At 43.1% G+C, this 23235-nt stretch overlaps 1 protein-coding gene across 10 annotated transcripts in view; it reads left to right on the top strand.

Moving 5' to 3' along the window:
* The window catches only part of LOC116580551, a 44055-nt gene that overhangs the window by 4309 nt on the left and 16511 nt on the right, over positions 1-23235 (top strand). For 2 of the 10 annotated variants that reach the window (XM_032326925.1, XM_032326924.1), the window contains exons 2-4: positions 5085-5227; positions 7469-7537; positions 8226-8347. In XM_032326925.1, coding sequence (XP_032182816.1) covers positions 5085-5227; positions 7469-7537; positions 8226-8347 — 334 coding nt within the window. Of the gene's footprint in view, positions 1-5084; positions 5228-7468; positions 7538-8225; positions 8348-10504; positions 11711-12798; positions 12839-12867; positions 13002-22486; positions 22659-23235 lie in introns of those variants that run through there. The other 8 variants (XR_004281699.1, XR_004281697.1, XR_004281698.1 and 5 more) reach the window with 7 other exon arrangements.

Genomic DNA, 23235 nt, shown 5'->3' with positions numbered 1-23235 from the left:
TTTTTTTCTCAAATGGAACAAATTTAATTTTAGAAAATACCTGTGAAAAGCAATGGTCTCAGATCTATAATACTAATTATTTTTCTTATACGGTTAATTTTTTTTAAGATTATATTTTTAAGGAATCTCTGTACCTAACTTAGGCTGGCTCTCCTAAGCCTCAGATCAAGAATCACATGCTCCGGGTGCCTGGGTGGCTCAGTGGGTTAAGCCACTGCCTTCGGCTCAGGTCATGATCTCAGGGTCCTGGGATCGAGTCCCGCATTGGGCTCTCTGCTCAGCAGGGAGCCTGCTTCCTCCTCTCTCTCTCTGCCTGCCTCTCTGCCTACTTGTAATCTCTCTCTGTCAAATAAATTTAAAAAATCTTTAAAAAAAAAAAAAAAAAAAAAAAAGAATCACATGCTCCAGCTGAGCAAGGAAGGTGCCCCTTCAGGATTAACTTTTTAAACAAAAAAAGTGGGTACATTTCCCCCACTCTATAATCTAATTAGAATAATCTCAGCATATAATTTTTTGCCTCATTTATTTTTTATTGTCTCAGTGGTATTCCTCAATGTGATTGTACTTTATGTGACAATATTTATGTTTGTCATTTCGGTGGCTGTGTGTTTGTTATTAAGATAGGGCTGTGATGAACATTTTTGCATGTGTGTTTGAGTTTTCCAGTGAGATGGATCTCAAGGGGGAAGCTTCTATGGAATGGGGTCCTCAAAAGAAACTCCACCTCGATTTGTACAGAGGGCATGTTAAAGAGAGAATGAAGAAGTAAGGCCAGGGATGAGTAAAGTCAGGGGAGGAATAGATGACAAAAAGTAGAATACGTATTGGTCCATATGAAACCGCCTGTATTTGCTAACTGGGAGACAACAGCTCAACTTTTCAGTGTTGATTGAACAAATAGTTAGATGCCTTGAGTTTTTCCTCAGGCAGGCACTAAGGGGGACTGGTGTTGTCGCAGGGTTGGGACCTGGAGCTGTTAGAAACTATGTTAATGTTTATTCGAGTTGGTATATGATAAGCCAGGTTTGAGAAGAGGGCTCCGAGCAGTCTGGCTAGAGTTTGGTCAAGGAAAGAATCTTTGTCAGTGTAGTCTCCTCCTTTCTATGTAGTGTGTTTAAACCTTGATTTGTTCATCTGTTCATCTGATGATTAGACATTTTGTTGTATCCAAGTTTTTGGTCATTGTGAATAGGCTACAATAAACTTTCTTACAGAAGTCTTAAATTTCTGTTGAAATTGTTAGTGGGATTGCTTAGTCACAGGGTGGGGATATTGAAGTGCTAGCTTAGTTTCCAAAGTGGTTGATCAGTTTACACTTCCCACCAGCAATATAGTGACACTCCAGTTGCTCAGCATCCTCATTAACATTCTGTGTTGTCAGTGAGGGTGAAATAGCATCTCATTATGCTTTCACATTGCATTTCCCTGGTGATGAATGATCTGAGTTAGGCACCTTTTCGTGTATTTAGTGGGCATTCCTACATCTTTTGGGGACTGTCTGTTCATCTTTTGCCCATTGTTGTTGTCAATGTTGTTTTGGTTTTGACTTTTTGGAGTTATTACGTATTCTGGATAGGTATTCTTTGTCAGACAGATGCATGATAAACGTACATGGATAGGAGAATGAAAATTTTAGAATATTTTACAGTAGCATCTAAGACATAAACTGGTTGGGGTGACTGGGTGGTTCAGTTGATGACTCATCTGACTTTTGATCTCAGCTCAGGTCTTGAACTCAGGATTGTGAGTTCATGCCCTGCTTTGGGCTCTATACTGGGCTCCATGCTGGGCATGGAGCCTACTTACAAAACAAAAACACAGGAAAGCAAACAGGCTAGGAATAAGTATCATGATAAACATGAAATACCTTGACAGAGAACACAAAAAAACATTGTTGAGAGGAGTTCAAGAAGACTGAAATAAAGGGAGGGTATATTTTGTTTATGCATTAGAAGATATGACATTGTCGAGATTTCTGTTTTCCATGATATGATTCATGCACACAATGCAATCTCAGTCAAAATCCTAGCCTTCTTTTTATTCTGTTTTAGAGGAAATGACCAAGTTGATTCCAAAATGTACATGGAAGTGCCAAGGGCCTAGATAGCCAAAAAGTCTTTAAAATAATACAGTCGAAGAACCCACATTGCTTATTCCTGCTCAATTTTAAGACTAATTTTAAAACCACAGTAATCAAAGTCTTTGTGATAAAGATAGATCAATGAAACAGAACAGAGGGTACAAAATAGACCAATCGCAACAAGTATTGTCAATTGATTTTGGCCCAGAGTGTCAAGTCAGTTCAATGAGGGAAAGGGAAGTCATTTTAATTTTTTTTAGATTTATTTATTTATTTGAGATAGAGTGAGAGATCATGACCAGGGAGGAGGGGAGAAGGAGAAGCAGACTCCCTGCTGAGCAGGGTGCCGGATGTGGGGCTTAATCTCAGGACCCAGGGATGCTCCCAATGGAGTGAACCACCCACGTGCCCCAGGGCAATCTTTATAGTGAATAATTCTGGGTCAACTGGATATTGAAGGGGAAACAAAACGGACCTCGTCCCCTACCTCTTTCTACTTAGAGACATAAATTTGGGAAGGGTCATAAACCCAAATATAAAAGATTTAACCTACTCGTGTCATTCATTTTTACCCTTTCATTCTGTTCAAATAAGTGTCAAAGGGATTTTTCATCAGCACAAATTAAATTAAAATTCTAAGCAATAGGAAAAACACTGACTAACTGGAAGTGTTTCTTCTTTCTTTTTTTTTTTTAGTCTCATAATTGATGGTGTCTTAGAATGAAATATGACATATGGGTAGTGTAGGAAAGTTTTAAAACAGAGAGAAATTAAAACACCCACACACAAACACACCCCCCAGAAATCTCTGACGTTTCTCCTATTTCTCTATTCTTCTTTAGCCTCCTTGCCTGCCTTATACTGGAACATTCCAAGGCGCTTCTTGCCCAGAGCATTTCTATCTGCTTTTTGTCCTTCTTAGAGTAAGAATAGGTTTGTACCAGGGAACAGCACCAGAGTACCTTTTGCACAGCTCTCCAATTCAGTGGAACTCCACACAGCCTTCCCCTTTTCAGAGAGGCCTGCCCTTTGATCTTGTCTAATGAAGGTCCTTCCATCTGCCATACTGTTGTCATTCATCTGGCATAAGCTCTTACTTCTCTTTGTCTCTTCCCGGGTTCCCCACTGTATCCCCAGTGCCGGGTACTTTGCAGACACTCAACAAGGTTTGTTTGTCTGGATCAATAGTGTTAGCTGAGGGTGAATACAGAAGCTGCTCCGTGTCATCCAGGAGAGGGCAGTAGGAAGTCCAGGGAGGAGCTCCCAGAGGAAGGCAGCTTGGTCAGCTTTTCAGCAGGTAGAGCTGCTCAGCGGTGGAGCAAGTGCTTTCTTTGTGCTCAGGCGGTGGCTTGGTGTTGTTGACAGGTTCTTGTTCTGGATGTCAGGGTTGATCATGTCATTTGGAAGGTCCCTTCCAACCAGTCATGCTTGAGGACTAGTCTCTCTGGTCTGTGGTTCTTTCTCAACTGCAGATCTGGCTTTTACCACTAGAGGGCACTACATGATGCCTTTGAGGACGGGGCTCCTCAAACCCCTGACAGTGAGAACACAGTTTTCTTTAATTGAAATATCATTGATCTGCACAATATTATGTCAGTTTCAGGTGTGCAACATAGTGATTTTCCACGTCTGTATATTTCTCAGTGCTCACCACCATTAAGTATAACCACTGTCTATCACAGTACAACATTATTATTATCTTGACATATTTTTCATCATTGTGAGTTATTTATATAAGTGGAAGTATGTACCTCTTAATCCTCTTCACCAGTTTCTCCCCCTGCCTTTCCTTCTGGCAACCATCAGTTTGCTTTCTGTGTTGAAGAGTCTACTTGGTTTCGTTTGTTGAAGAACTGAGTTTTCATGGCACTTATACCCCGAACATGCAGTTCAACAACAGCTTCACAAAACAATCTTTAACTCTTACAGTTGTGATGCATACTGATATTTTCTGTTTTATTGTTGTCTGTATTTTCTAAGCCAGGGATTCTCAGACTATTACATTGATTTTATGACATGGGTGGGTCACAATTCATTGTTTGAAAAGCACTGTTTTAGACAACAGAGCCTGTTCACCCTTGTAAAACTCTGTGGGTCAGATTTCCTTGACTCTCTGGGTTGGTAGGTAATTGTGTCCCTTAGTGTGTACTCAACTATGTGTTGAGTTGCTGCCTTGAGTAGCTGAAGATACTTGCTTCCTGATGGGGTGTCTGCTGCTGTAGGACAGGCAAGGAGAGAGAAGGCCAAAAAAGGACAGAGAAAAAGTCTGCTTCCTGGCATATCAGAAGACACAGGCTCAGTCATTCCACTCTTCAGACTCAGAGCTGCCACACATGTCTGACTGTGTGCAGAATGTGGCCATGGACGAGCGAGATGAGAGTACAGGGAAGAAATGTTTAGAGCTGATGAGGATGTAACATCTGCTAGGAAACCCCACAACACCCTTCCAGAATGTTACCCCATGAAAAGAAAGGTTAAGGAGAGTCTAAAATTCCTAAAGATAATGAGAATAATTGAAAGCAAAGGAAGGACAGCCTAAACACTTATATCTTGTGTAGGACTGTATTATAAGGAGCTTTCCCTCAGGGCATCTGGGTGCTCAGTCGAGTGAGTGGCCAACTCTCGATTTCAGTTCAGGTCACAATCTCAGGGTCGTGGGATCAAGTCATGTGTTGGGTTCAGTGCTTGGTAGGAAGTTTGCTTCTGAATTCACTGTCTCCTTTTGCCTCTGCCCTCCTCGACCATTCTCCCTCGCTTTCTCTCAAATAAATAAATATATCTTTTTTTTTTAAGGGGTTTTGCCATGCATCAGATACTTGACCCTCAAAAGAATCTGAATAAGGGGTTACTGTGGAAGGAAAGCTATCCAGAGGCACACCTGGAGCCTCTAAGGAACAGACATCTTCTTTCTGGGCTTTGGCAAAAGAGCAAAACGGCTGTGGCATGTGACACTTACACTTTTGATTCTGGGATCCCTAAGCCTGTCTGACACTCTATTCCTCAGGAGCTGGCATGTCACAGGAGGTGTGGAGGACACCCAAGACTGTGCCTCGCTCCTGGACAGCAGCCAGGGACAGCCATGAGGAAGGACAGTCCTTGGATTCAAAAGGGATCCCACAGGTCCGACTGTGGCACAGGCTGCCCAAGGTGAGACCCATCCCCCGTGTCCTTGATCCTTGGGTTGTGTGGAAATAAAAATCAGACACAGAGAATCCAGGGTCCCTTAAAGGGGTTCACTACCCTCATGACTCTTTATCTGTGATGGTACTGGCTTTCCTGGGCCCTACTGCTGCCTGCTGCCTCAAGGCAGAGCTTTCAACTGTCCCCAAAGTCTTGGGCCCGAGATCATACAGAACGAGCTCCCACCATGGTGCAAGCAGAAAGCCTGTGACCCATTCCTAAGCCTCTGCTGGTACAGACCGAGGACATCCAGGGTGGAAGGTGCATGAGACCATGAGACTGGCAGACAAAATTTTCTCCACACTGTCTAGAAGCACAGATCTCTCAATTCAGGGATTAGCAAACTTGCTGCAAATGGCCAGAAAGTATTTTAGCCTTTGCAGGGCAGATGGCCTCTCCTCAAATTACTCAACTCCCCTGTCGTGCTATTAAAGCAGCCATAGAGAAGACTTAAGTAAATGGGAGTGGCCGTGTTGCAATAAAACTTTATTTACAAAGACAGGTGGGTAGGCGAAATCTGGCCCTTTCAGCCTGGGCTCCAAAGTCCAACAGACATTTTTTTCAAGGAGACTAGAGTTTTTTAAAAACACACACACCACACACACACACACATGCACACATAGTTACATGTGCCCTACCCCTTTCAGCTTACTGATCAAGGAAATCGAAATGAGGTAATGTGCTCAGATATCACTTAAGGTCCTTCAGGCTGTAACAGAAGACCAACTCCATTTGATTTATTACTTTTTAAAAAAGTTTGTTTATTTCAGTGAGAGAGATTAGTGGGGGAAAGGCAGAGGGAGAGAGAATCCTGAAGCAGACTCCCCACTGAGGATGAATTCTGATGCTGGGCTGGGTGCCAGGACCCTGAGATCATGACCTGAACCAAAACCAAGAATTTGCCACCAAACTGACAGAGCCACCGAGAGTCCCACCATTTGGTTTAAATGGTAAAGACATTTATTAATTCCCAAGATACACATTGAGGGGAAAGGTCAAAATGGCTTCATATGACCAGAGGCAAGTGACTCCCTCCCATCCAACATCCCCTCATCATCCCAGAGGCCTGAGGTTTTAGGGATTCATTATTCCAAAGAGAGAGTTCCAGTGTCCACTCTCTCCAGTAGGAGAAAAATGAAAAATGAAAGTGCTCATTTCCCAACATTCTCACCAACATAGTGTATTAGGAACCTTTTCATTGGGGTTAATCTGATAACTAAAAAATGGTATCTTACAGTAATTTTATTTTATGTTATTCCTCTTTTGGGGGGCTGAAGTTAAGGATCATTGTTATATGACTAAGAGCCATTTATATTATCTTTTACTGTGAACTGTTCATGTAAAGAATTACTTTTTTGTCTTTTGTAAAGTGATAGTAACACTATTAGGCTTTGCAAGTCCTTTCTATCAAGTCCGTGAAAGGATTTGAGATGGGAGGGTGACTCAGTCTCAACCAGATTGAGAAATTGACCAGATGACCCCAGTCCTTGGGCTTGTAGGGAATCCTGGCCCTAAGGATGGAGCCTATGGCTAGGTTCTGTAAGAAATGCAAAGAAAGTTTAAATTAAGGACATGGACCTTAAGGACAATTAAGGACATGGACCTTACTTTGAGCTGAAGGTGAACCTAGGCTTTAAGAAGATGGGGGCCAAGTCTGCCTAGAGGCCTGAAGCCTCCCTCCCAGGCTTCTGAGGTGGCTTTCCTAACCAGTGCTGCAGAGGCAGGGACCCACCTTGGACCCCTGGGAGCTGGGTGCCCCAGGCAGCATGTCAGCGGCCTGCCTTCCTTCTTCCTCTGCTGGGCCAGTATCTCCAGATGCAGCACACTAACAGACTACTTCCCAAATAGGGTGTGGTGAGCATCTTTAAAGTTTTTGTTTCAATATCGTCTGTTGTGGACGATATTCTGTAATATACAATAAAAGTGATTTCCTAGAAACATAAAATGCAAGATAACCTGTAAACTACAAGCTCAAATTATGTATTAGGAGAATCAATAGACATAGAACTCCTATATCACATTGCAGTATGTTTCTAAATGCTACTCAAAATCGTCCTTAAGATAGTTATGCTTTAAGCAGCAAGGCTTTAGATTTTATCTTCCTTTCCCCCTCTTATTGCCTATCTCCCTTACTCAAGCTCTCCCCACCCTGGAGCTGAATAAGTCCATTTTGGGGGCAATGTTTGCTCATGCCTTCCTCTCCCATAGATGGTCTGTGACACCAATTTATAAACATAGAAGCTTTTACCCACATATGATGGAGATGATGGGAGCATGGTAAGAAATACAGCTTTATTTTATTTTGTTTTGTTTGCCATTTATCTGCCCCATTTTCTGACCGCAAAATATTATTTCATCATGATCTCGCATTCAGAGTTTTAGTTGAGTCCTAAGTGTCTTGCACGTGGCCACAAAAAAGTGTATTTCGAAGAGGAACATTTAGATCTGATGTTTTGATGTAAAACACTTGTCTTTCCTTTGTAAAATAATGAGACATTTTATTTTAATTTTTAAACATTGTACATATTTATTGGAGAGGTAGAGCATATGCGGGAGGGATAGACAGGTAGGGAAAAGCAGGCTCCCAGCTGAGCAGAGAACCCATCAGGGCCTAATCCAAGGATCTTGAGTACCTGACCTGAGCCAAAAGCAGATGCTTAACCAAATGAGCCACCCAAGTGCCCCAAGGGATATTTTATTTCTAAGATCTTTAATTCTACCGTTAAATCATTAAATAGGTTGTACTTACTTTGGTTCTAGCAGCTTTAAGTTAGAAACAAAAACAAAAAACAAAAAACATAAAGGAAGAAAGTGAAAGTCCTGATTTCTCCCATGAATTCCTCAGATAAATCACTGACCCCAAAGAAGAGCAGCAAAATCCTCCTTTGCTCTTCTCCTGGGGCCACCTCTGCAGGAATGATTTCTGACCTCACTGAGCGATAGCTTGTCTCTGTGTCTTTCTCAGGATATTTTGCTCGAGTCCATGGCATCTCTCAGCTGATAAAAGCATTTCTACAGAAGAAAGAATGTTATTGTCAAATTCTAAATCTTGGGACTCAGATGGAGACCACCTTCTGGAGATTAAAGGTAAATGAACATTCGCCCTCTTCTTTCCTGAATTGTTTCATTTGTGAAGGTGCTTGTCTAGATCAAAATGTTAAACATTTATTTAGAGGGAATGCAGTGACTGCCAGTCTTGTGCCCGTGTCCCAAGGTGCTGCTGCCATCAGCCACGTACTTGATGTCACCAGGGCCCTGGTAAAAGACGGGCACCTGACTTCTCATCCTTTGCTGTTACAAACAGGACTTTTGATAACCCTTGTAGACGTGTTCTCTGCACATGTGAAAGACCCCGCCAGTGGGATTGTGAGCCCCAGAGCCCCTGTGTCTGCCGTATTGACGATCACGAAGATTTGTCATGGTGACAGTGTCTTCAGTTTAGAGATGTGCAAGGCTGGTGATAGTGATATGACACAGAGGCCTTTCGTAGCTATTCCCTGATTTGATCCCTCACGTGCTCTGTTAACAAGCAAGCACAGGTGTAACTGCGCTCACTCACAGGAAACGAGATGGGTCCGGTTAGTGGCAGAACCAGGAGTGAATAGACTGCAGGTCCTGCAAGTCCAGGTTGCTTCCCTGTTCTCTGTCCAGAGCCTTGTGCTTGCTCAGGGGGTTCTTTGTGGTCCGTCAGTCAGTGGTGCATCTGTACCTCAGTGACCATGGTGTGGTGGAAGGAGCTGGAGCAGAATGCAGGGGCAGAACGTGTGCATGTGAGCAGAAGCCACTGGAGGAATGCCTCCTCTAGGCCCCACACCCTTTTGACTTGGTCCCAAGGTTTGGTTTCTCCTTCGTGTCATGTGGTTGTGTTGATAAGGAATAAATCTGACATTTTTATTTCTGGTCCAGGCACATTGAGACTAGGTAATCCTTCCAAGAAAAAGATAATCTGCCAGTAGTAAGGAAGGCACATAGCACAGGGTAGGCAAGATGTAGTGGAGGTGTTTTGGATTGGTCCAAAGGGTTTTTTAAAAACATCTAGTCTTCTTGAAAAAAACAATGTTTGCTCTTCAGAGCCTAGGCCAAAAGGGCCAGATTTCGCCTACCCACCTGTCTTTGTAAATAAAGTTTTATTGCAACACAGCCACTCCCATTTACTTAAGTCTTCTCTGTGGCTGCTTTAATAGCACGACAGGGGAGTTGAGTAGTTTGAGGAGAGGCCATCTGCCCTGCAAAGGCTAAAATACTTTCTGGCCATTTGCAGCAAGTTTGCTAATCCCTGAATTGAGAGATCTGTGCTTCTAGACAGTGTGGAGAAAATTTTGTCTGCCAGTCTCATGGTCTCATGCACCTTCCACCTGGGATGGTCCCCCTGGCTGCACCAGCAGAGGCTTAGGAGTGGGTCACAGGCTTTCTGCTTGCACCATGGTGGGAGCTCATTCTGTATGATCTCAGGCCCAAGACTTTGGGGACAGTTGAAAGCTCTGCCTTGAGGCAGCAGGCAGCAGTAGGGCCCAGGAAAGCCAGTACCATCACAGATAAAGAGTCATGGGGTAGTGATCCCTTTTAAGGGACCTTAGCTCTGTGTCTCCTGATTTTTATTTCCACACAACCCAAGGATCAAAGATACAGGGGATGGGTCTCACCTTGGGCAGCTTGTGCCACAGTCGGCCCTGTGGGATCCCCTTTGAATCCAAGGGCTGTCCTTCCTCATAGCTGTCCCTGGCTGTCCGGGAGCGAGGCCCAGTCTTGGGTGTCCTCCATACCTCCTGTGACATGCCAGCTCCTGAGGAATAGAGTGTCAGACAGGCTTAGGGATCCCAGAATCAAAAGTGTAAGTGTCGGGGCGCCTGGGTGGCTCAGTGGGTTAAGCCGCTGCCTTCGGCTCAGGTCATGATCTCAAGGTCCTGGGATCGAGTCCCGCATCGGGCTCTCTGCTCAGCAGGGGGCCTGCTTCCCTTTCCCTCTCTCTGCCTGCCTCTCTACCTACTTGTGATCTCTCTCTGTCAAATAAATAAATAAAATCTTTAAAAAAAAAAAAAAAAGTGTAAGTGTCATGTGCAACAGCCGTTTTGCTCCTTTGCCAAAGCCCAGAAAGAAGATGTCTGTTCCTTAGAGGCTCCAGATATGCCTCTGGATAGCTTTCCCTCCACAGTGACCCCTCATTCACAGTTCTTCTGAGAGTCAAGTTTCTCATGCCTGAGAAGAACTTTTTTTTTTTTTTTAAGATCTATTTATTTCTTTCAGAGATAGGGAGGGAAAATGTTCGAGGAGGGGCAGAGGCAAAAGGAGACAGGTTATCCAGAAGGAGACTCCTCCGAGCACTGAAACTGACACATGACTCGATCCCACGACCCTGAGATCATGATCTGAACCAAAATCAAGAGTCAGCCGCTCACTCAACTGAGCCACCCAGACGCCCCGAGGAAAAGCTCCTTATAATAAAGAAGTCTAGCACAAGGTATAGGAGTGTATGCTGTCCTTCATTTGCTTTCGATCATTCCGATTGTCTCTGGGAATTTTAGACTCTCCTTAACCTTTTCTATTGTGGGAGTAACATTCTGGAAGGGTATTGTGGGGTATCCTAGCAGAAGTTGTATCCTCATCTTCCCTAAGCATATCCTCCCAGTAGCCTGGGCCAGCTCGTCCATCGCCGCGTTCCGCACCAAACCGGGCATGCTGGCAGCTGTGAGTGTGAACGGTGGGGATGGCTCAGCCTGCGTCTTCTGAAACGCCAGGAAGCGGTCTTGTTCTCTGCCCTCCTGTCTCATCTCTCCCTCCCTCTCCTTCAAAGCAGACCCCCTGAGATTTTCCACTAGGGAAGGCCGTAGCTGGACCTGTAGTTCTGATGCTCACCCTTCCTCCTACTAGGAAGTTCTTTCTCATGTTTTCTGCCCCCATCATGCTGACCCTGGGGTCGGCGACCCCGCAGTCTCCGCTTTCCATCGCGGGTGACTGCTGCATACACAGTGCTCTTCTATGTGCTGTTGCTCCTGTTAGAAATGGGGGTGTCATCCCAGCCTGCAATAGCGACACTGCGACCAGATTCTGGACGCCAGCACCTGGCTTTTCTTTCGTCTTTTCCCATTGAATGAACCGGCTCTATTTCTGGAATACAAGTACAGGTGGACACGGGTGTCCAAAGAATACATGGTGTGGGGGGGGATGCCGACCTGGTCAGCAGGTGTGGAGCACCTTGTTTCTTGCCAGGCCTTAGGGCCGTGAGGAGCTGTTGCAGGCGATACACAGTGTGATTGCAAGAGGCCAGAAAGGGGTGTCTGTGCAGATGGGGGTTGAGGAGAGCATGCGTTCAAGAATAGTCATCTGGGCTGAGTGATTGGACACGGCAGACATGGAGAGAATGTGCTAGAATGGCCAGGGCATGGCCAGGCTGGGGACGCAGATAGGGGAGTGGGGCCGTGAGTATTTGTGTCTGTGTGTGTGTCTGTGTGTGTGTGTGTGTGTGTGTGTTTGTGTGTCTTTGCATGTGTATCCCAGTGTCTTTGTCACAGTGTCTGTCTGTGTCTCTATGTGGGGTCTCTGTGTCTATGAGTGTCTCTGTGTGTGAGTCTCTGTGTAGATGTGTTCCTTTAACTCATTGTACATGTTTGTGTGTTTCTGTGCGCCTGTCTGGCTTTCACACCTTCTTTACTGCAGCCCTCAGTAGAAATAAATGTATAGCCCAGGCCAGGCCCCACATCTGTGTACACATGTCGGTACATCATAAAGGCCCACCCATGCTGCTTACTCTGGCAGGTCCTGCTGTGAGTGTTGCTGGAGTATTTATTTCTATAGGACTCCTCACAGCCCTGTGAGTTGCTGTCATTGTCTCTGCTGTGTAGATGTGGAAAGCTTGGCCCAGGGAGTTGAGTGACTTCCCAGCACCTTGTAGCAGACAAGTGGCTGAGCTGGGATCTGAACCCCATTCCCCGGCTCCGGAGTGCCTGCCCTTTCCCCCCACCACACTCTCCTCTCACAGGAAAAAGTAAATGTAGTATAAGACAGTGCTTGCCCTCACCGTGGCGGGTGCTTTGTGATATTTGCTGTTGTATCCGATTTGATCCCCCATGCTGGCTCCACCCCCACATCGGTTTCCTGACCCTCCCTAATCTGTCTCCATCTGCTTTTTGGCAAAGTCTGTTAGGTCCTACTTCCCCAGGGCCTCTCAGTGCCTCGTCTCCATCCCAGTGGCGGCTCCCCCAGTTCTGGCTCCCCATGACTTCCTCCCTGGACCTTCTTCCTGGACGGCTGTGAGCACCTCCTAACTTTCATCCTCCGTCTGTTCTCCACATGGAGACTGAAGTCACCTGAAACATGCATTTTTAACCATATCATTCCTGATTTGGACCCTGAAATATTCCATTGCTGTTTGGGGCTTAGTACTCAGTACATGAAGATGGTCAGTAAATGTATGAGGGAATATTGAATTAGAAAACTTACTGTGTATTTTTCCTTAAGATGAAGATCTTCTCTCAGGAAAGTATTTTTTTTAATATATTTTTTTAAATGTTTAAAAAGATTTTTATTTATTTATTTGACAGACAGAGATCACAAGTAGGCAGAGAGGCAGGCAGAGAGAGAGGAAGAGAAGCAGGCTCCCTGCTGAACAGAGAGCCTGATGTGGGGCTTGATCCTAGGACCGAAGGCAGAGGCTTTAACCCACTGAGCCACCCAGGCGCCCCCCAGGAAAGTATTTTGAGGTCCACTTTCCAGTGATGGTCATGAGAAAGCTGCACTGCATCAGGTAAGTGTGGCTTGGACCATACGACAGAGCCAGGTAGATTCAGAGGAAGCAGTCAGTAGGGGGCTGGTCTGCTTGCCAGGGATTTCATTTTAGGGGGCTCTTCCCTTGAACCCCCTCCCTGCTTTCTTGCTGGCCCCAGGATCCTCATTCCAACCTGTGGAGCAGTCTTCCAAATGCAGTATACCCTCCGTTGGGACTCTTTTGTCCATGGACGTCATTTCTCTGAACCTTGAAAAGAAATGACCTACAGTAGTTTAATCATCTGAATTGTTCTGTGTGTTTTGCCTACTTTGTTATCTCCAGGGTATAGAAAGGTGCCCAGCCCAGAGGCAGTAAATATTGTTCGAGTAAATGAGAGGAGGCTAAACTTAGGCATTTAGTATATGTGAGATATTCCAGGTGCCACCCTGAGGCCAGGTTTTAGGAAGTTTGCAGAGTTGTCAAGGATGAGTTTGTGACTTTCTGCTGGGAGATTTTGTAGCACCATGTGAAATGCTTTACTTGGATCAACTCATTCTGTGAGCAGAGCAGACATTCATACTTGTGAATTCTGTTTGGGAAACCCAGGCTCAAAGTAGTGAAGTGACTTTCCATCATGGCACCTGTAGAGGAAGGGGTGGAGTTGAGATTGAACCCTGGCCCAAACTACTAGAACTCCTATAGCAGTTCAGTAATGTGTTAAGATACAAAATCAATGCACAGAAATCAGTTGCTTGCTTATATACTAGCAATGAAAATATAGAAAGGGAAATTAGAAAATCAATTCCCTTTACTATAGCACCAACAACCATAAGATACCTTAGAATAAATCTAACCAAAGAGGTAAAGGATCTGTATACTCGAGGAACTACAGAACACTAATGAAAGAAATTAAAGACACAAAAAGATGGAAAAACCTTCCATGTTCATGGATCAGAAGAATAAACATTATTAAAATGTGTACTGCCCAGAGCAATCAAAATTCCACTGGCATTATTCTAAGTGCTGGGAGAAACAATCCCAAAATTTGTATGGAACCAGAAAAGACCCTGAGTTGCTAAGGAAATGTTGAAAAAGAAAAACAAAGCTGGGGGCATCACATTGCCTGAGTTCAAGTTTTACTACCAAGCTATGATCTCCAAGACAGCATGGTACTGACACAGAAGCAGACACATAGACCAATGGAACAGAACGGAGAATCCAGAAATGGACCCTCAACTCTATGGTCAACTAATCTTCGACAGAGCAGGAAAAAAATATCCAGTGGAAAAAAGACAGTCTCTTCAATAAATCGTGCTGGGAAAATTGTACAGCTACATATAGAAGAATGAAACTAGACCATTCTCTCACACCATACACAAAAGTAAACTTGAAATGGATGAAAGACCTCAACATGAGGCAGGAGTCTATCAAAATCCTAGAGAAGAACATAAGCAGTAACCTCTTCGACATCAACAATTTCTTTCAAGACATGTCTCCCAAAGCAAAGGAAACAAAAGCGAAAATGAACTTTTGGGAATTCATCAATATCAAAAGCTTCTGCACAGCAAAGGAAACAGTCAACAAAACAAAGAGGCAATCCACAGAATGAGAGAAGATAGTCCCAAATGACACTGCAGACAAAGGGCTGATATCCAAGATCTATAAAGAACTCCTCAAACCTAACACCCCAAAAAACTGATAATTACATCAAAAGAACACATACAAGTGGCTAACAGACACATGAAAAAATCTTCATCGTCACTAGCCAAAACAGGGAAATCCAAACAAGACCACATTGAGATACCATCTTACACCAGGTAGAATGGCCAAAATCAACAGGACAGGAAATAAGACGTGTTGGAGAGTCTGTGGAGAAAGGGGAACCCTTTTACACTGTTGTTGGGAATGCAAGTTGGTTCATGCAGCCACTTTGGAAAACGGTGTGGCAATTCCTCAGAAAATTAAAAATAGAGCGGTATGACCCTGCAGTTGCACTACTGGGTATTTACCCCAAAGATACAAATATAGTGAATAGAAGGCCCATCTGTACCCCAACGTTCATAGCAGCAATGTCCACATTTGCCAAATTGTGGAAAGAGTCGAAATGCCTTTCAACAGACAAATGGATAAAGATGTGGTCTATATATACAGTGGAATATTACACAGCCATTGGGATAGAATACGGAGAGAGGCAAGATGGCAGAGGAGTAGCCAACTGTAATGACATCAGATCCCAGGACTTCAGCTAAATAGGTATCAAACCATTCCAAACACCTGCAAACTCAACAGGAAATAGAGGAGAAGAGCAGCAATTCCAGGGACAGAAAATTGACCACTTTCTGAAAGGTAGGATGTGCAGAGAGGTGAATCCAAAGCGATGGGAAGATAGACCATGGAGGGGTAGAGGCCAGCTCTTGGCAAGCAGTGGAGCAGCAGAGCACAAAATCAGAACTTTTAGAAGTCTGCTGCACTGAGGGACATCACTCCAGAGGTTAAGCGGGGCTGGAGCCCTCATGGGGACAGTGTGGTCTCTGGTCTCACGGGATCACAGAATGTCCGGGGGTGTCTGAGTGTGGCAGAGCCCCCAGGTGTCGCAGCAGGGAAGCCAACTACAGAGAAAGCTGTTGAGTGAGCTTTTAGATTGGGGTTACCTTAAACAGTGATTCAAGGCACAGTAAGACCACTGCTCTTCAAGCAGGGACCCCCACAAGTGGCAGATCTGGAGACTCACCTTCCTGCTCTGTAAGGAGCAGCATGGCAGGAATCTTCTGGGTTTGGAGACTCCAAACAGGGCCATGTGCCAAAGATAGAAGTACTTGGTCACACACCAGGTGAGCTCAGAATGCAGCCGGAGGCCAGGGAAATGGGAGGGATTGACTGCTTATCTCTGAGGGTGCACTGAGAAGTGGGGCCCCAGGCTTTTGTCTCCTATGGGCCAGAGATTGGGAGGCTGCCATTTTCATTCTTGTCCTCCAAATCTCTTCAGAAAGGGCTAAGGGAACAAAAGTTCCTTGAGCAAACCCAAGCAGATTACGTAGCCCACCCCTGGCATGGGCGGTGTAATTCCACCTCAGGCAGTGACAGTTGAGAATCATGGCAAGAGGTCCCTCCCCGAGAAGATCACCAAGAACATCAGCCAAGACCAAGCTTACTGGTCAAGGAGAGCAGTGGAACTCCAGACTAGGGGAAAACAACGGGTAGAATTCATGGCTTTTTCCCCATGACCCTTAATCTTGCAATGTTATTTTTTTATTTTACTTTTTTCTTACTCTATTTTTTTTAACTTTTCCTCTTTCCTCTTTTAGCATTTTTTAACTAGTTTATCTTAACAATACCTTTCTAGAAAAAAAACATTTTTTAAACCTTTATTGTTATAGTCACATTTTATCCCTTCATTGTATTTAACCTTATTTTTTGTATTTGTATTATTTTTTTTATAAAATTTCAGGATGCAATTTCTTCTAATAGATCAAAATATACCCTAATTTAGAACATAGCTTTGTTCTAATCTCCAGCCTGAGCACATTCCCTCCTCTTTTTCTTCTTTTCTTTTCCCAACCAACATATCTTATTAATTCTTTTTTTTAGAATTTTTAAAAAATTTTCATCTTTACAGTCGTATTCCATTACTTCATTGTGTTTACTCTTATTTTTGTACATATAAGTTTTTCTTTCTTTAAAATTTTGGGAGGTAATTTCTTCTAAGAGACCAAAATACACCCAAAATCAAGTGGGTGGCTCTGTCCTATTCACCAAATACATACATACATATATATATATATATTTTTTTTTTTTTCTCCCCCTTCCTTCTCCCCCCCCCTGGTTTTGGATCTCTTCTGATTTAGTTAGCATACATTTTTCTGGGGTCTTCACCACCCTTTTAATATTCTATTCTCTTGTTCATATATTCTTATCTAGATAAAATGACAAGGTGGAAAAACTCACCACAAAAAAAAAAAAAAAGAGGGAATACAGATGACTAGGGATATACGGACATTGGTAATATGTTAGAACTAGAGTTCAGAATGATGATTCTCAAGGTGCTAGCTGGGCTCAAAAGAAGGCATGGAAGATATTAGAGAACCCTTTCTGGGGAAATAAAATTCTTTTCTGGAGAAATAGAAGAACTAAAATCTGAACAAGTTGAAAACAATAAAAAAAAACTATTAATGAAGTGCAATAAAAAAAAAAATGGAGGCTCTTACTGCTAGGATAAATGAGGCAGAAGAGAGAATTAGTGATATAGAAGACCAAATGATGGAGAACAAACAAGCTGAGCAAAAGAGAGACAACTACCATGAAGGGAGAATTCAAGAGATAAGTGATACCATAAGACAAAACAATATTAGAATAATTGGGATTCCAGAAGAAGAAGAGAGAGAGAGGCAGAAGGTATATTGGAGCAAATTATTGTAGAGAATTTCCCTAATATGGCAAAGGGAACAAGCATCAAAGTCCAGGAGGCACAGACAATTTACCCCCTCAAAACCAATAAAAATAGGTCCACACCCCATCATTTAATAGTAAAAGTTATAAGTCTTAATGACAAAGAGAAAATCCTGAAAGCAGCTCAGGACAAGTCTAACATACAATGGTAGAAATACTAGATTGGCAGCAAACTTATCTACAGAGACCTGGCAGGCCAGAAAGAACTGGCATGATATTTCCAGAGCATTAATGAGAAAAATATGCATCCAAGAATACTATATCCAGCTAGGCTATCACTGAAAATAGAAGATGAGATAAAAAGCTTTCAGGACAAATGAAAACTAAAAGAGTTTGCAAACACCAAACCCCCCTACAGGAAATATTGAAAGGGGTCCTCTAAGCATAGAGAGAGCCTAAAAGTAGTAGACCAGAAAGGAACAGAGATAATATACAGTAACACTCACAGGCAATACAGTGGCACAAAATTCACATCTTCAAATAGTTACCCTGAATGTAAATGGGCTAAATGCTCCAATCAAAAGACACAGGGTATCAGAATGGATTAAAAAAAAAAATCAGTATGCTGTCTATAAGTAACTCATTTTAGATCCAAAGACACCTCCTGATTTAAAGTGAGGTTGTGGAAAACAATTTACCATGCTAATGGACATCAAAGGAAAGCTGGGGTGGCAGTTCTTTTATCAGATAAATTAGATTTTAAGCCAAAGACTAGAATAAGAGATGAGGAAGGACACTATATTACACTGAAAGGGTCTGTCCAACAAGAAGATCTAATAATTTAAAGTATCTATGCCTCTAACATGGGAGCAGCCAACTATATAAACCAATTAATAACAAAATCAAAGAAACACATCGACAGTAATGCAATAATAGTAGGGAACTTTAACATCCCCTCACTGAAATGACAGATCATCCAAGCAAAAGATCAACAAGGAAATAAAGGCCTTAAATGACACACTGGACCAGAGGGACATCACAGATATATTCAGACTATTCCATCCCAAAACAACAGAATACACATTCTTCTCTAGTGCATATGGAACATTCTCCTGAATAGATTACATCCTGGGTCATCCCAAAAGATTGGGATCATTCCCTGCATATTTTCAGACCACTGTGCTCTGAAAGTAGAACTCAATCACAAGAGGAAAGTTGGAAAGAACTCAAGTACATGGAGGCTAAAGAACATCTTACTAAAGAATGAATGGGTCAACCAGGAAATTAAAGAAGAATTGAAAAAATTCATGGAAACATATGAAAATGAAAACACAAATGTTCAAAATCTTTGGCATGCAGAAAAGGTGGTCCTGAGAGCAAAGTTATGTAGTGATACAAGGCTTTATCAAGAAACAAGGATAGTCTCAAGTATACAACCTAACCCTACCTAAAGGAGCTGGGGAAAGAGCAGCAAAGAAAGCATAAACTCAGCAGGAGAAGAAAAATAATAAAGATCAGAGCAGAAATCCAGTATGGCACTGGCACAAAAACAGATGCATAGATCAATGGAACAGAATAGAGAACCCAGAAATAGACCTTCAATTTTATGGTCACCTAATCTTTGACAAAGCAAGACAGAATGTCCAGTGGAAAAGAGACACTCTCTTCAACAAACGGTGTTGGGAAAATTGGACAGTCACATGCAGAAAAATGAAACTGGACCATTTCTTCACACCACACACAAAAATAGACTCAAAATGGATGAAAGACCTCAATGTGAGGCAGGAATCCACCAGAATCATTGAGGAGAACATGGGCAGCAACCTCTTCAACCACAGCTGCAGCAACTTCTTCCTAGAAAATTGCCAAAGGCAAGGGAAGCAACGGCAAAAATGAACTATTGGGACTTCATCAAGATCAAAAACTTTTGCACAGCAAAGGAAACGGTCAACAAAACCAAAAGAAAACTGACAAAATGGGAGACTATATTCACAAATGACATATCAGATAAAGGGCTACTATCCAAAATCCACAAAGAATTTATAAACTCAACACCCAAAAACCCAAATAATCCAATCAAGGAATGGGCAGAGGACATGAACAGACATTTCCGCAAAGAAGACATCCAGATGGCCAACCGACACATGAACAGGTGCTCCATATCACTCCGCATCAGGGAAATACATATCAAAACCACAATGAGATACCACCTCACATCAGTCAGAATGGCTAAAATGTAACAAGTCAGGAGACAACAGATGTTGGAAAGGATGCGGAGAAAGGGGAACTCCCCTACACTGTTGGTGGGAATGCAAGCTGGTGCAACCACTCCAGAAAACAGCATGGAGGTTCCTCAAAAAGTTCAAAATAGAGCTACCTTATGACCCAGCAATCCCACTACTGGGTATTTACCCCAAAGATACAAATGTAGTGATCCAAAGGGGCACGTGCACCCCAATGTTTATAGCAGCAATGTCCACAATAGCTAAGCTATGGAAAGAGCCTAGATGTCCATCAATAGATGAATGGATAAATTAGATAGTATATATCTATAATGGAATACTATGTAGCCATCAAAAGAAATGAAATCTTGCCATTTGCAACAATGTGGATGGAAATAGAGGGTATTGTGCTGAGTAAAATAAGTAAATCAGGGAAAGACAATTGTCATATGATCTCCCTGATATGAGGAATTTGAGAGGCGGAGTGGGGGACTTGGGGGGGGGTAGGGAAGGAAAACTGGAACAAGATGGGATTGGGAGGGAGACAAACCATAAGAGACTCTTAATCTCACGAAACAAACTGAGGGTTGCTGCAGGAGGTGGGGTAGGGATAGGGTGGCCGGGTTATGGACATTGGGGTGGGTATGTGCTATTGTGAGTGCTAGGAAGTGTGTAAGCCTGACAATTCACAGACATGTCTCCTGGGGCAAATAATACATTATATGTTAATAAAAATAATAATAAAAAAAAGAAAGGATGAATACCCAGCTTTTGTATCAACATGAATGGGACTAGAGGAGATTATACAGAGTGAAATAAGTCAAGCAGAGAATATCAGTTATCATATGGTTTCACTTTCTCATGGAGCACAAGGTATAACACAGAGGACATTAGGACAAGGAAAGAAAAAGTGACTTGGGGGAAATCGGAAGTAAAGATGAACCATGAGAAACTGTGGACTCTGAGAAACAAACTGAGGGTTTTAGAAGGGAGGGGGTGGGGAGATGGGCGAGCCTGGTGGTGGGTATTAAGGAGGGCATGTAATGCATGGAGCACTGGGTGTGGTGCATAAACAATGAATAATGGAACACTGAAAGAAATAAAATTAAGATTTTTAAAAAATTAAATTAATAAACCCTGACCTCAAGCCCATGGTCAGTGTTTCCTAGTGGTATTAACCTGTACTCCCTTATCTCTTTCTCAATGAGTGATTTAAATAGAATGCCAACTCTTACGTTTCAAAAAATTTTAGTGAACCTAAAAGTTTCAACTTGTCTTTCAAAGATGACTAATTCTCAACATCTGGAAATAGTTTTCTAGTATGAGGCTATTCTACTATATCCTATAAAAACAGGGCTTTCACCTTTTCAAATAGAAGATTCTGTTACAGTAAATACACTTTTTAGTTGCCACCTGGCATCTGAGACTGTATGGGCAGAGGAGGATCTAGCTTGGTAGAACCCCGAGTGAAATAAGAGAAAGTGGGCTCTCGCTTAAGCCCAGAGGTGGCTTCTAGGCTGGAAAAGGCATTGACCTTTGTGTGTGGTTGTTGTGATAGAGGATTTGGGTCTCTCACGTCTGGCTTTTTGCATATCCTGGAGGAGAGGACTCATCACATAAATGTTACTAACTTCAGGTCTGTGTAGGAGTTGGTTTTCCAGATAACTGTGAGCAGTAAGCACTGGGTTATACATTTTGCTGGAGAAGAGGCAGGAAACTAGAGACGACTTGGAAAACACTGGAACATTAGGCAAATTCTTGCTAACCTCTCTTGAGCGATTTCTGAGTGTTCCATTTTTCCTGATGAGATTATGAGTAACACCCCATTCTGAGTGTCCTGCTTAGTGACCTCCCCTGAGCCCTGATCCATGGAAGTGTGACTGCATGTGCCAAGGGCCCAATGTCATGGAGCAGAAGACCCTGTGCAGTGATTGGCCCTTGCTTTGACAGGAGCAAGATATGTTCGCTGTATCTGGAAATGGTGTTTGCATTTTTGCTGAAACTGAGCTTCTCACCTTATTTCGATTTTTCCCATCTTCCCACAGAGTCAAGCTGTTTTTGTTTTTTTAAGTTTTTATTTATTTATTTGACAGAGAGCTAGAAAGCACAAGTAAGCAGAGCAGCAGGCAGAGGGAGAGAGAGAAGCAGGCTCGCTGCTTAGCAGAGAGCAGGCAGGCAGAGGGAGAAAGAGAAGCAGGCTCTCTACTAAGCAGCGAGCCCAATTCTGGGCTCCTTCCCAGGACCCTGGAATCATGAGCCGAGCTGAAGGCAGTCACTTAACCAACTGACCCAGCCAGGCACCCCATGAGCCAAGCTGTTCTTATCACAACCCATCTGAGATTTACATTCAGAGGACCTACTTCAAATTGGCAAGTACCCTTAACCTGCATGTTACAGTATGGGCTATAGAACACTCTGTTTTTTCTCCCTTTTCCTTTGAAAAGTGTGTGTGTGTGTGTGTCTGAGTTTGAGCCTGCGTATGTGCACCGATTATGTCACATGGCATGTACTTCTGTGATACGTTTACACTGCATCGCATTTACCGTGAAGGAATTTAAAACAGATGTGCATAGGTCCCTGTTCTCTAAGTTTTACACAATGTTTCTCGATGATTTGCAAAAGATGCAAAAAGATTTTTTCCTGAAAATCTCCATTTCTAGCTTTCCTTGGGAGCATCCATTCTGGCAACATCAGACCCTCAGTCCTGCCCCCACTGTTCCCCGCTATCTGTACCTGACCTACTCTACTGATTATGTCACCTCCTTGGCCCCTCTGTTTTAATTTTGAGTGTTACCAGCGACACTCTGCTCACCTCTAAGCCTTCTGAACCAAGGGAAACCTCTTCCAGAATGTTCCATCATTTTCAGTCTGTGTCTGATGGAGTAGTTCAAGGGACTTCTTAATAATTGCTACCAGGTGACATGCCCAGAGAGGATGACCTTTGTGATTGGTGGACACAGATGACACAGGAAACATCAGACAACCGGACAGGTCTCTATGCAACCACAGTGCCATACTCGTGCTCCTAGTGAAGAAACTCCCCCAGAAAAGAATATCTCCCCCATCCTTTGTTTCCCTCCTATGAATTGTAAGTAGATCCTCTGTAGGCTTTGCCATTTCCTGGCCTAGCTGTTTTCTCCACACTGTAGCTGTCCTAATTCTCTGCATATTGGGTGACTACTTGGGTCAGGATGATTACTGGTAATGAAAGAGCTACCACTTTGCATTAACTTTGATCCATCACTGCAGGAATGTATGAAGTAGAAAGTAAACACGCTCCATAATCTGTCCCCCCACCAAGAAAAGCAGTGTTCAGAGTGTTTTCTCCTGTGGATGAACAGCACACCTAGAGACGGTTAAATATCACACATGAGAAAACACACACAGAAAGATAATCCAGTGCCTGGCACGTACAGGGTTCCATAAATTTTTGTTGAGAGACTATATATACACATTGAATGAATACATAGGTTGTATTCAGTATATATCTGTTGAGTGAATGAATCTGTATTTCTCAAAATCAGTAAATTCAGGTGTCCTTTTAATAAAGTGAATCATTTATACATCCTGCGCTGTAGCTAGCTCGCTCCTTCTGCATCCTAGCAACCCCTGACTATCTTTGTGTCATCATATCTAGGTCTGCCTCCTCATTTCCAATGACTTTC

The sequence above is a fragment of the Mustela erminea genome, chromosome 20 (genome assembly GCF_009829155.1).
Source record: "Mustela erminea isolate mMusErm1 chromosome 20, mMusErm1.Pri, whole genome shotgun sequence".
NCBI lineage: Eukaryota > Metazoa > Chordata > Mammalia > Carnivora > Mustelidae > Mustela > Mustela erminea.
Note: the sequence above shows the minus strand (reverse complement) of the source record. Positions and strands in the feature narration are given on the sequence as shown.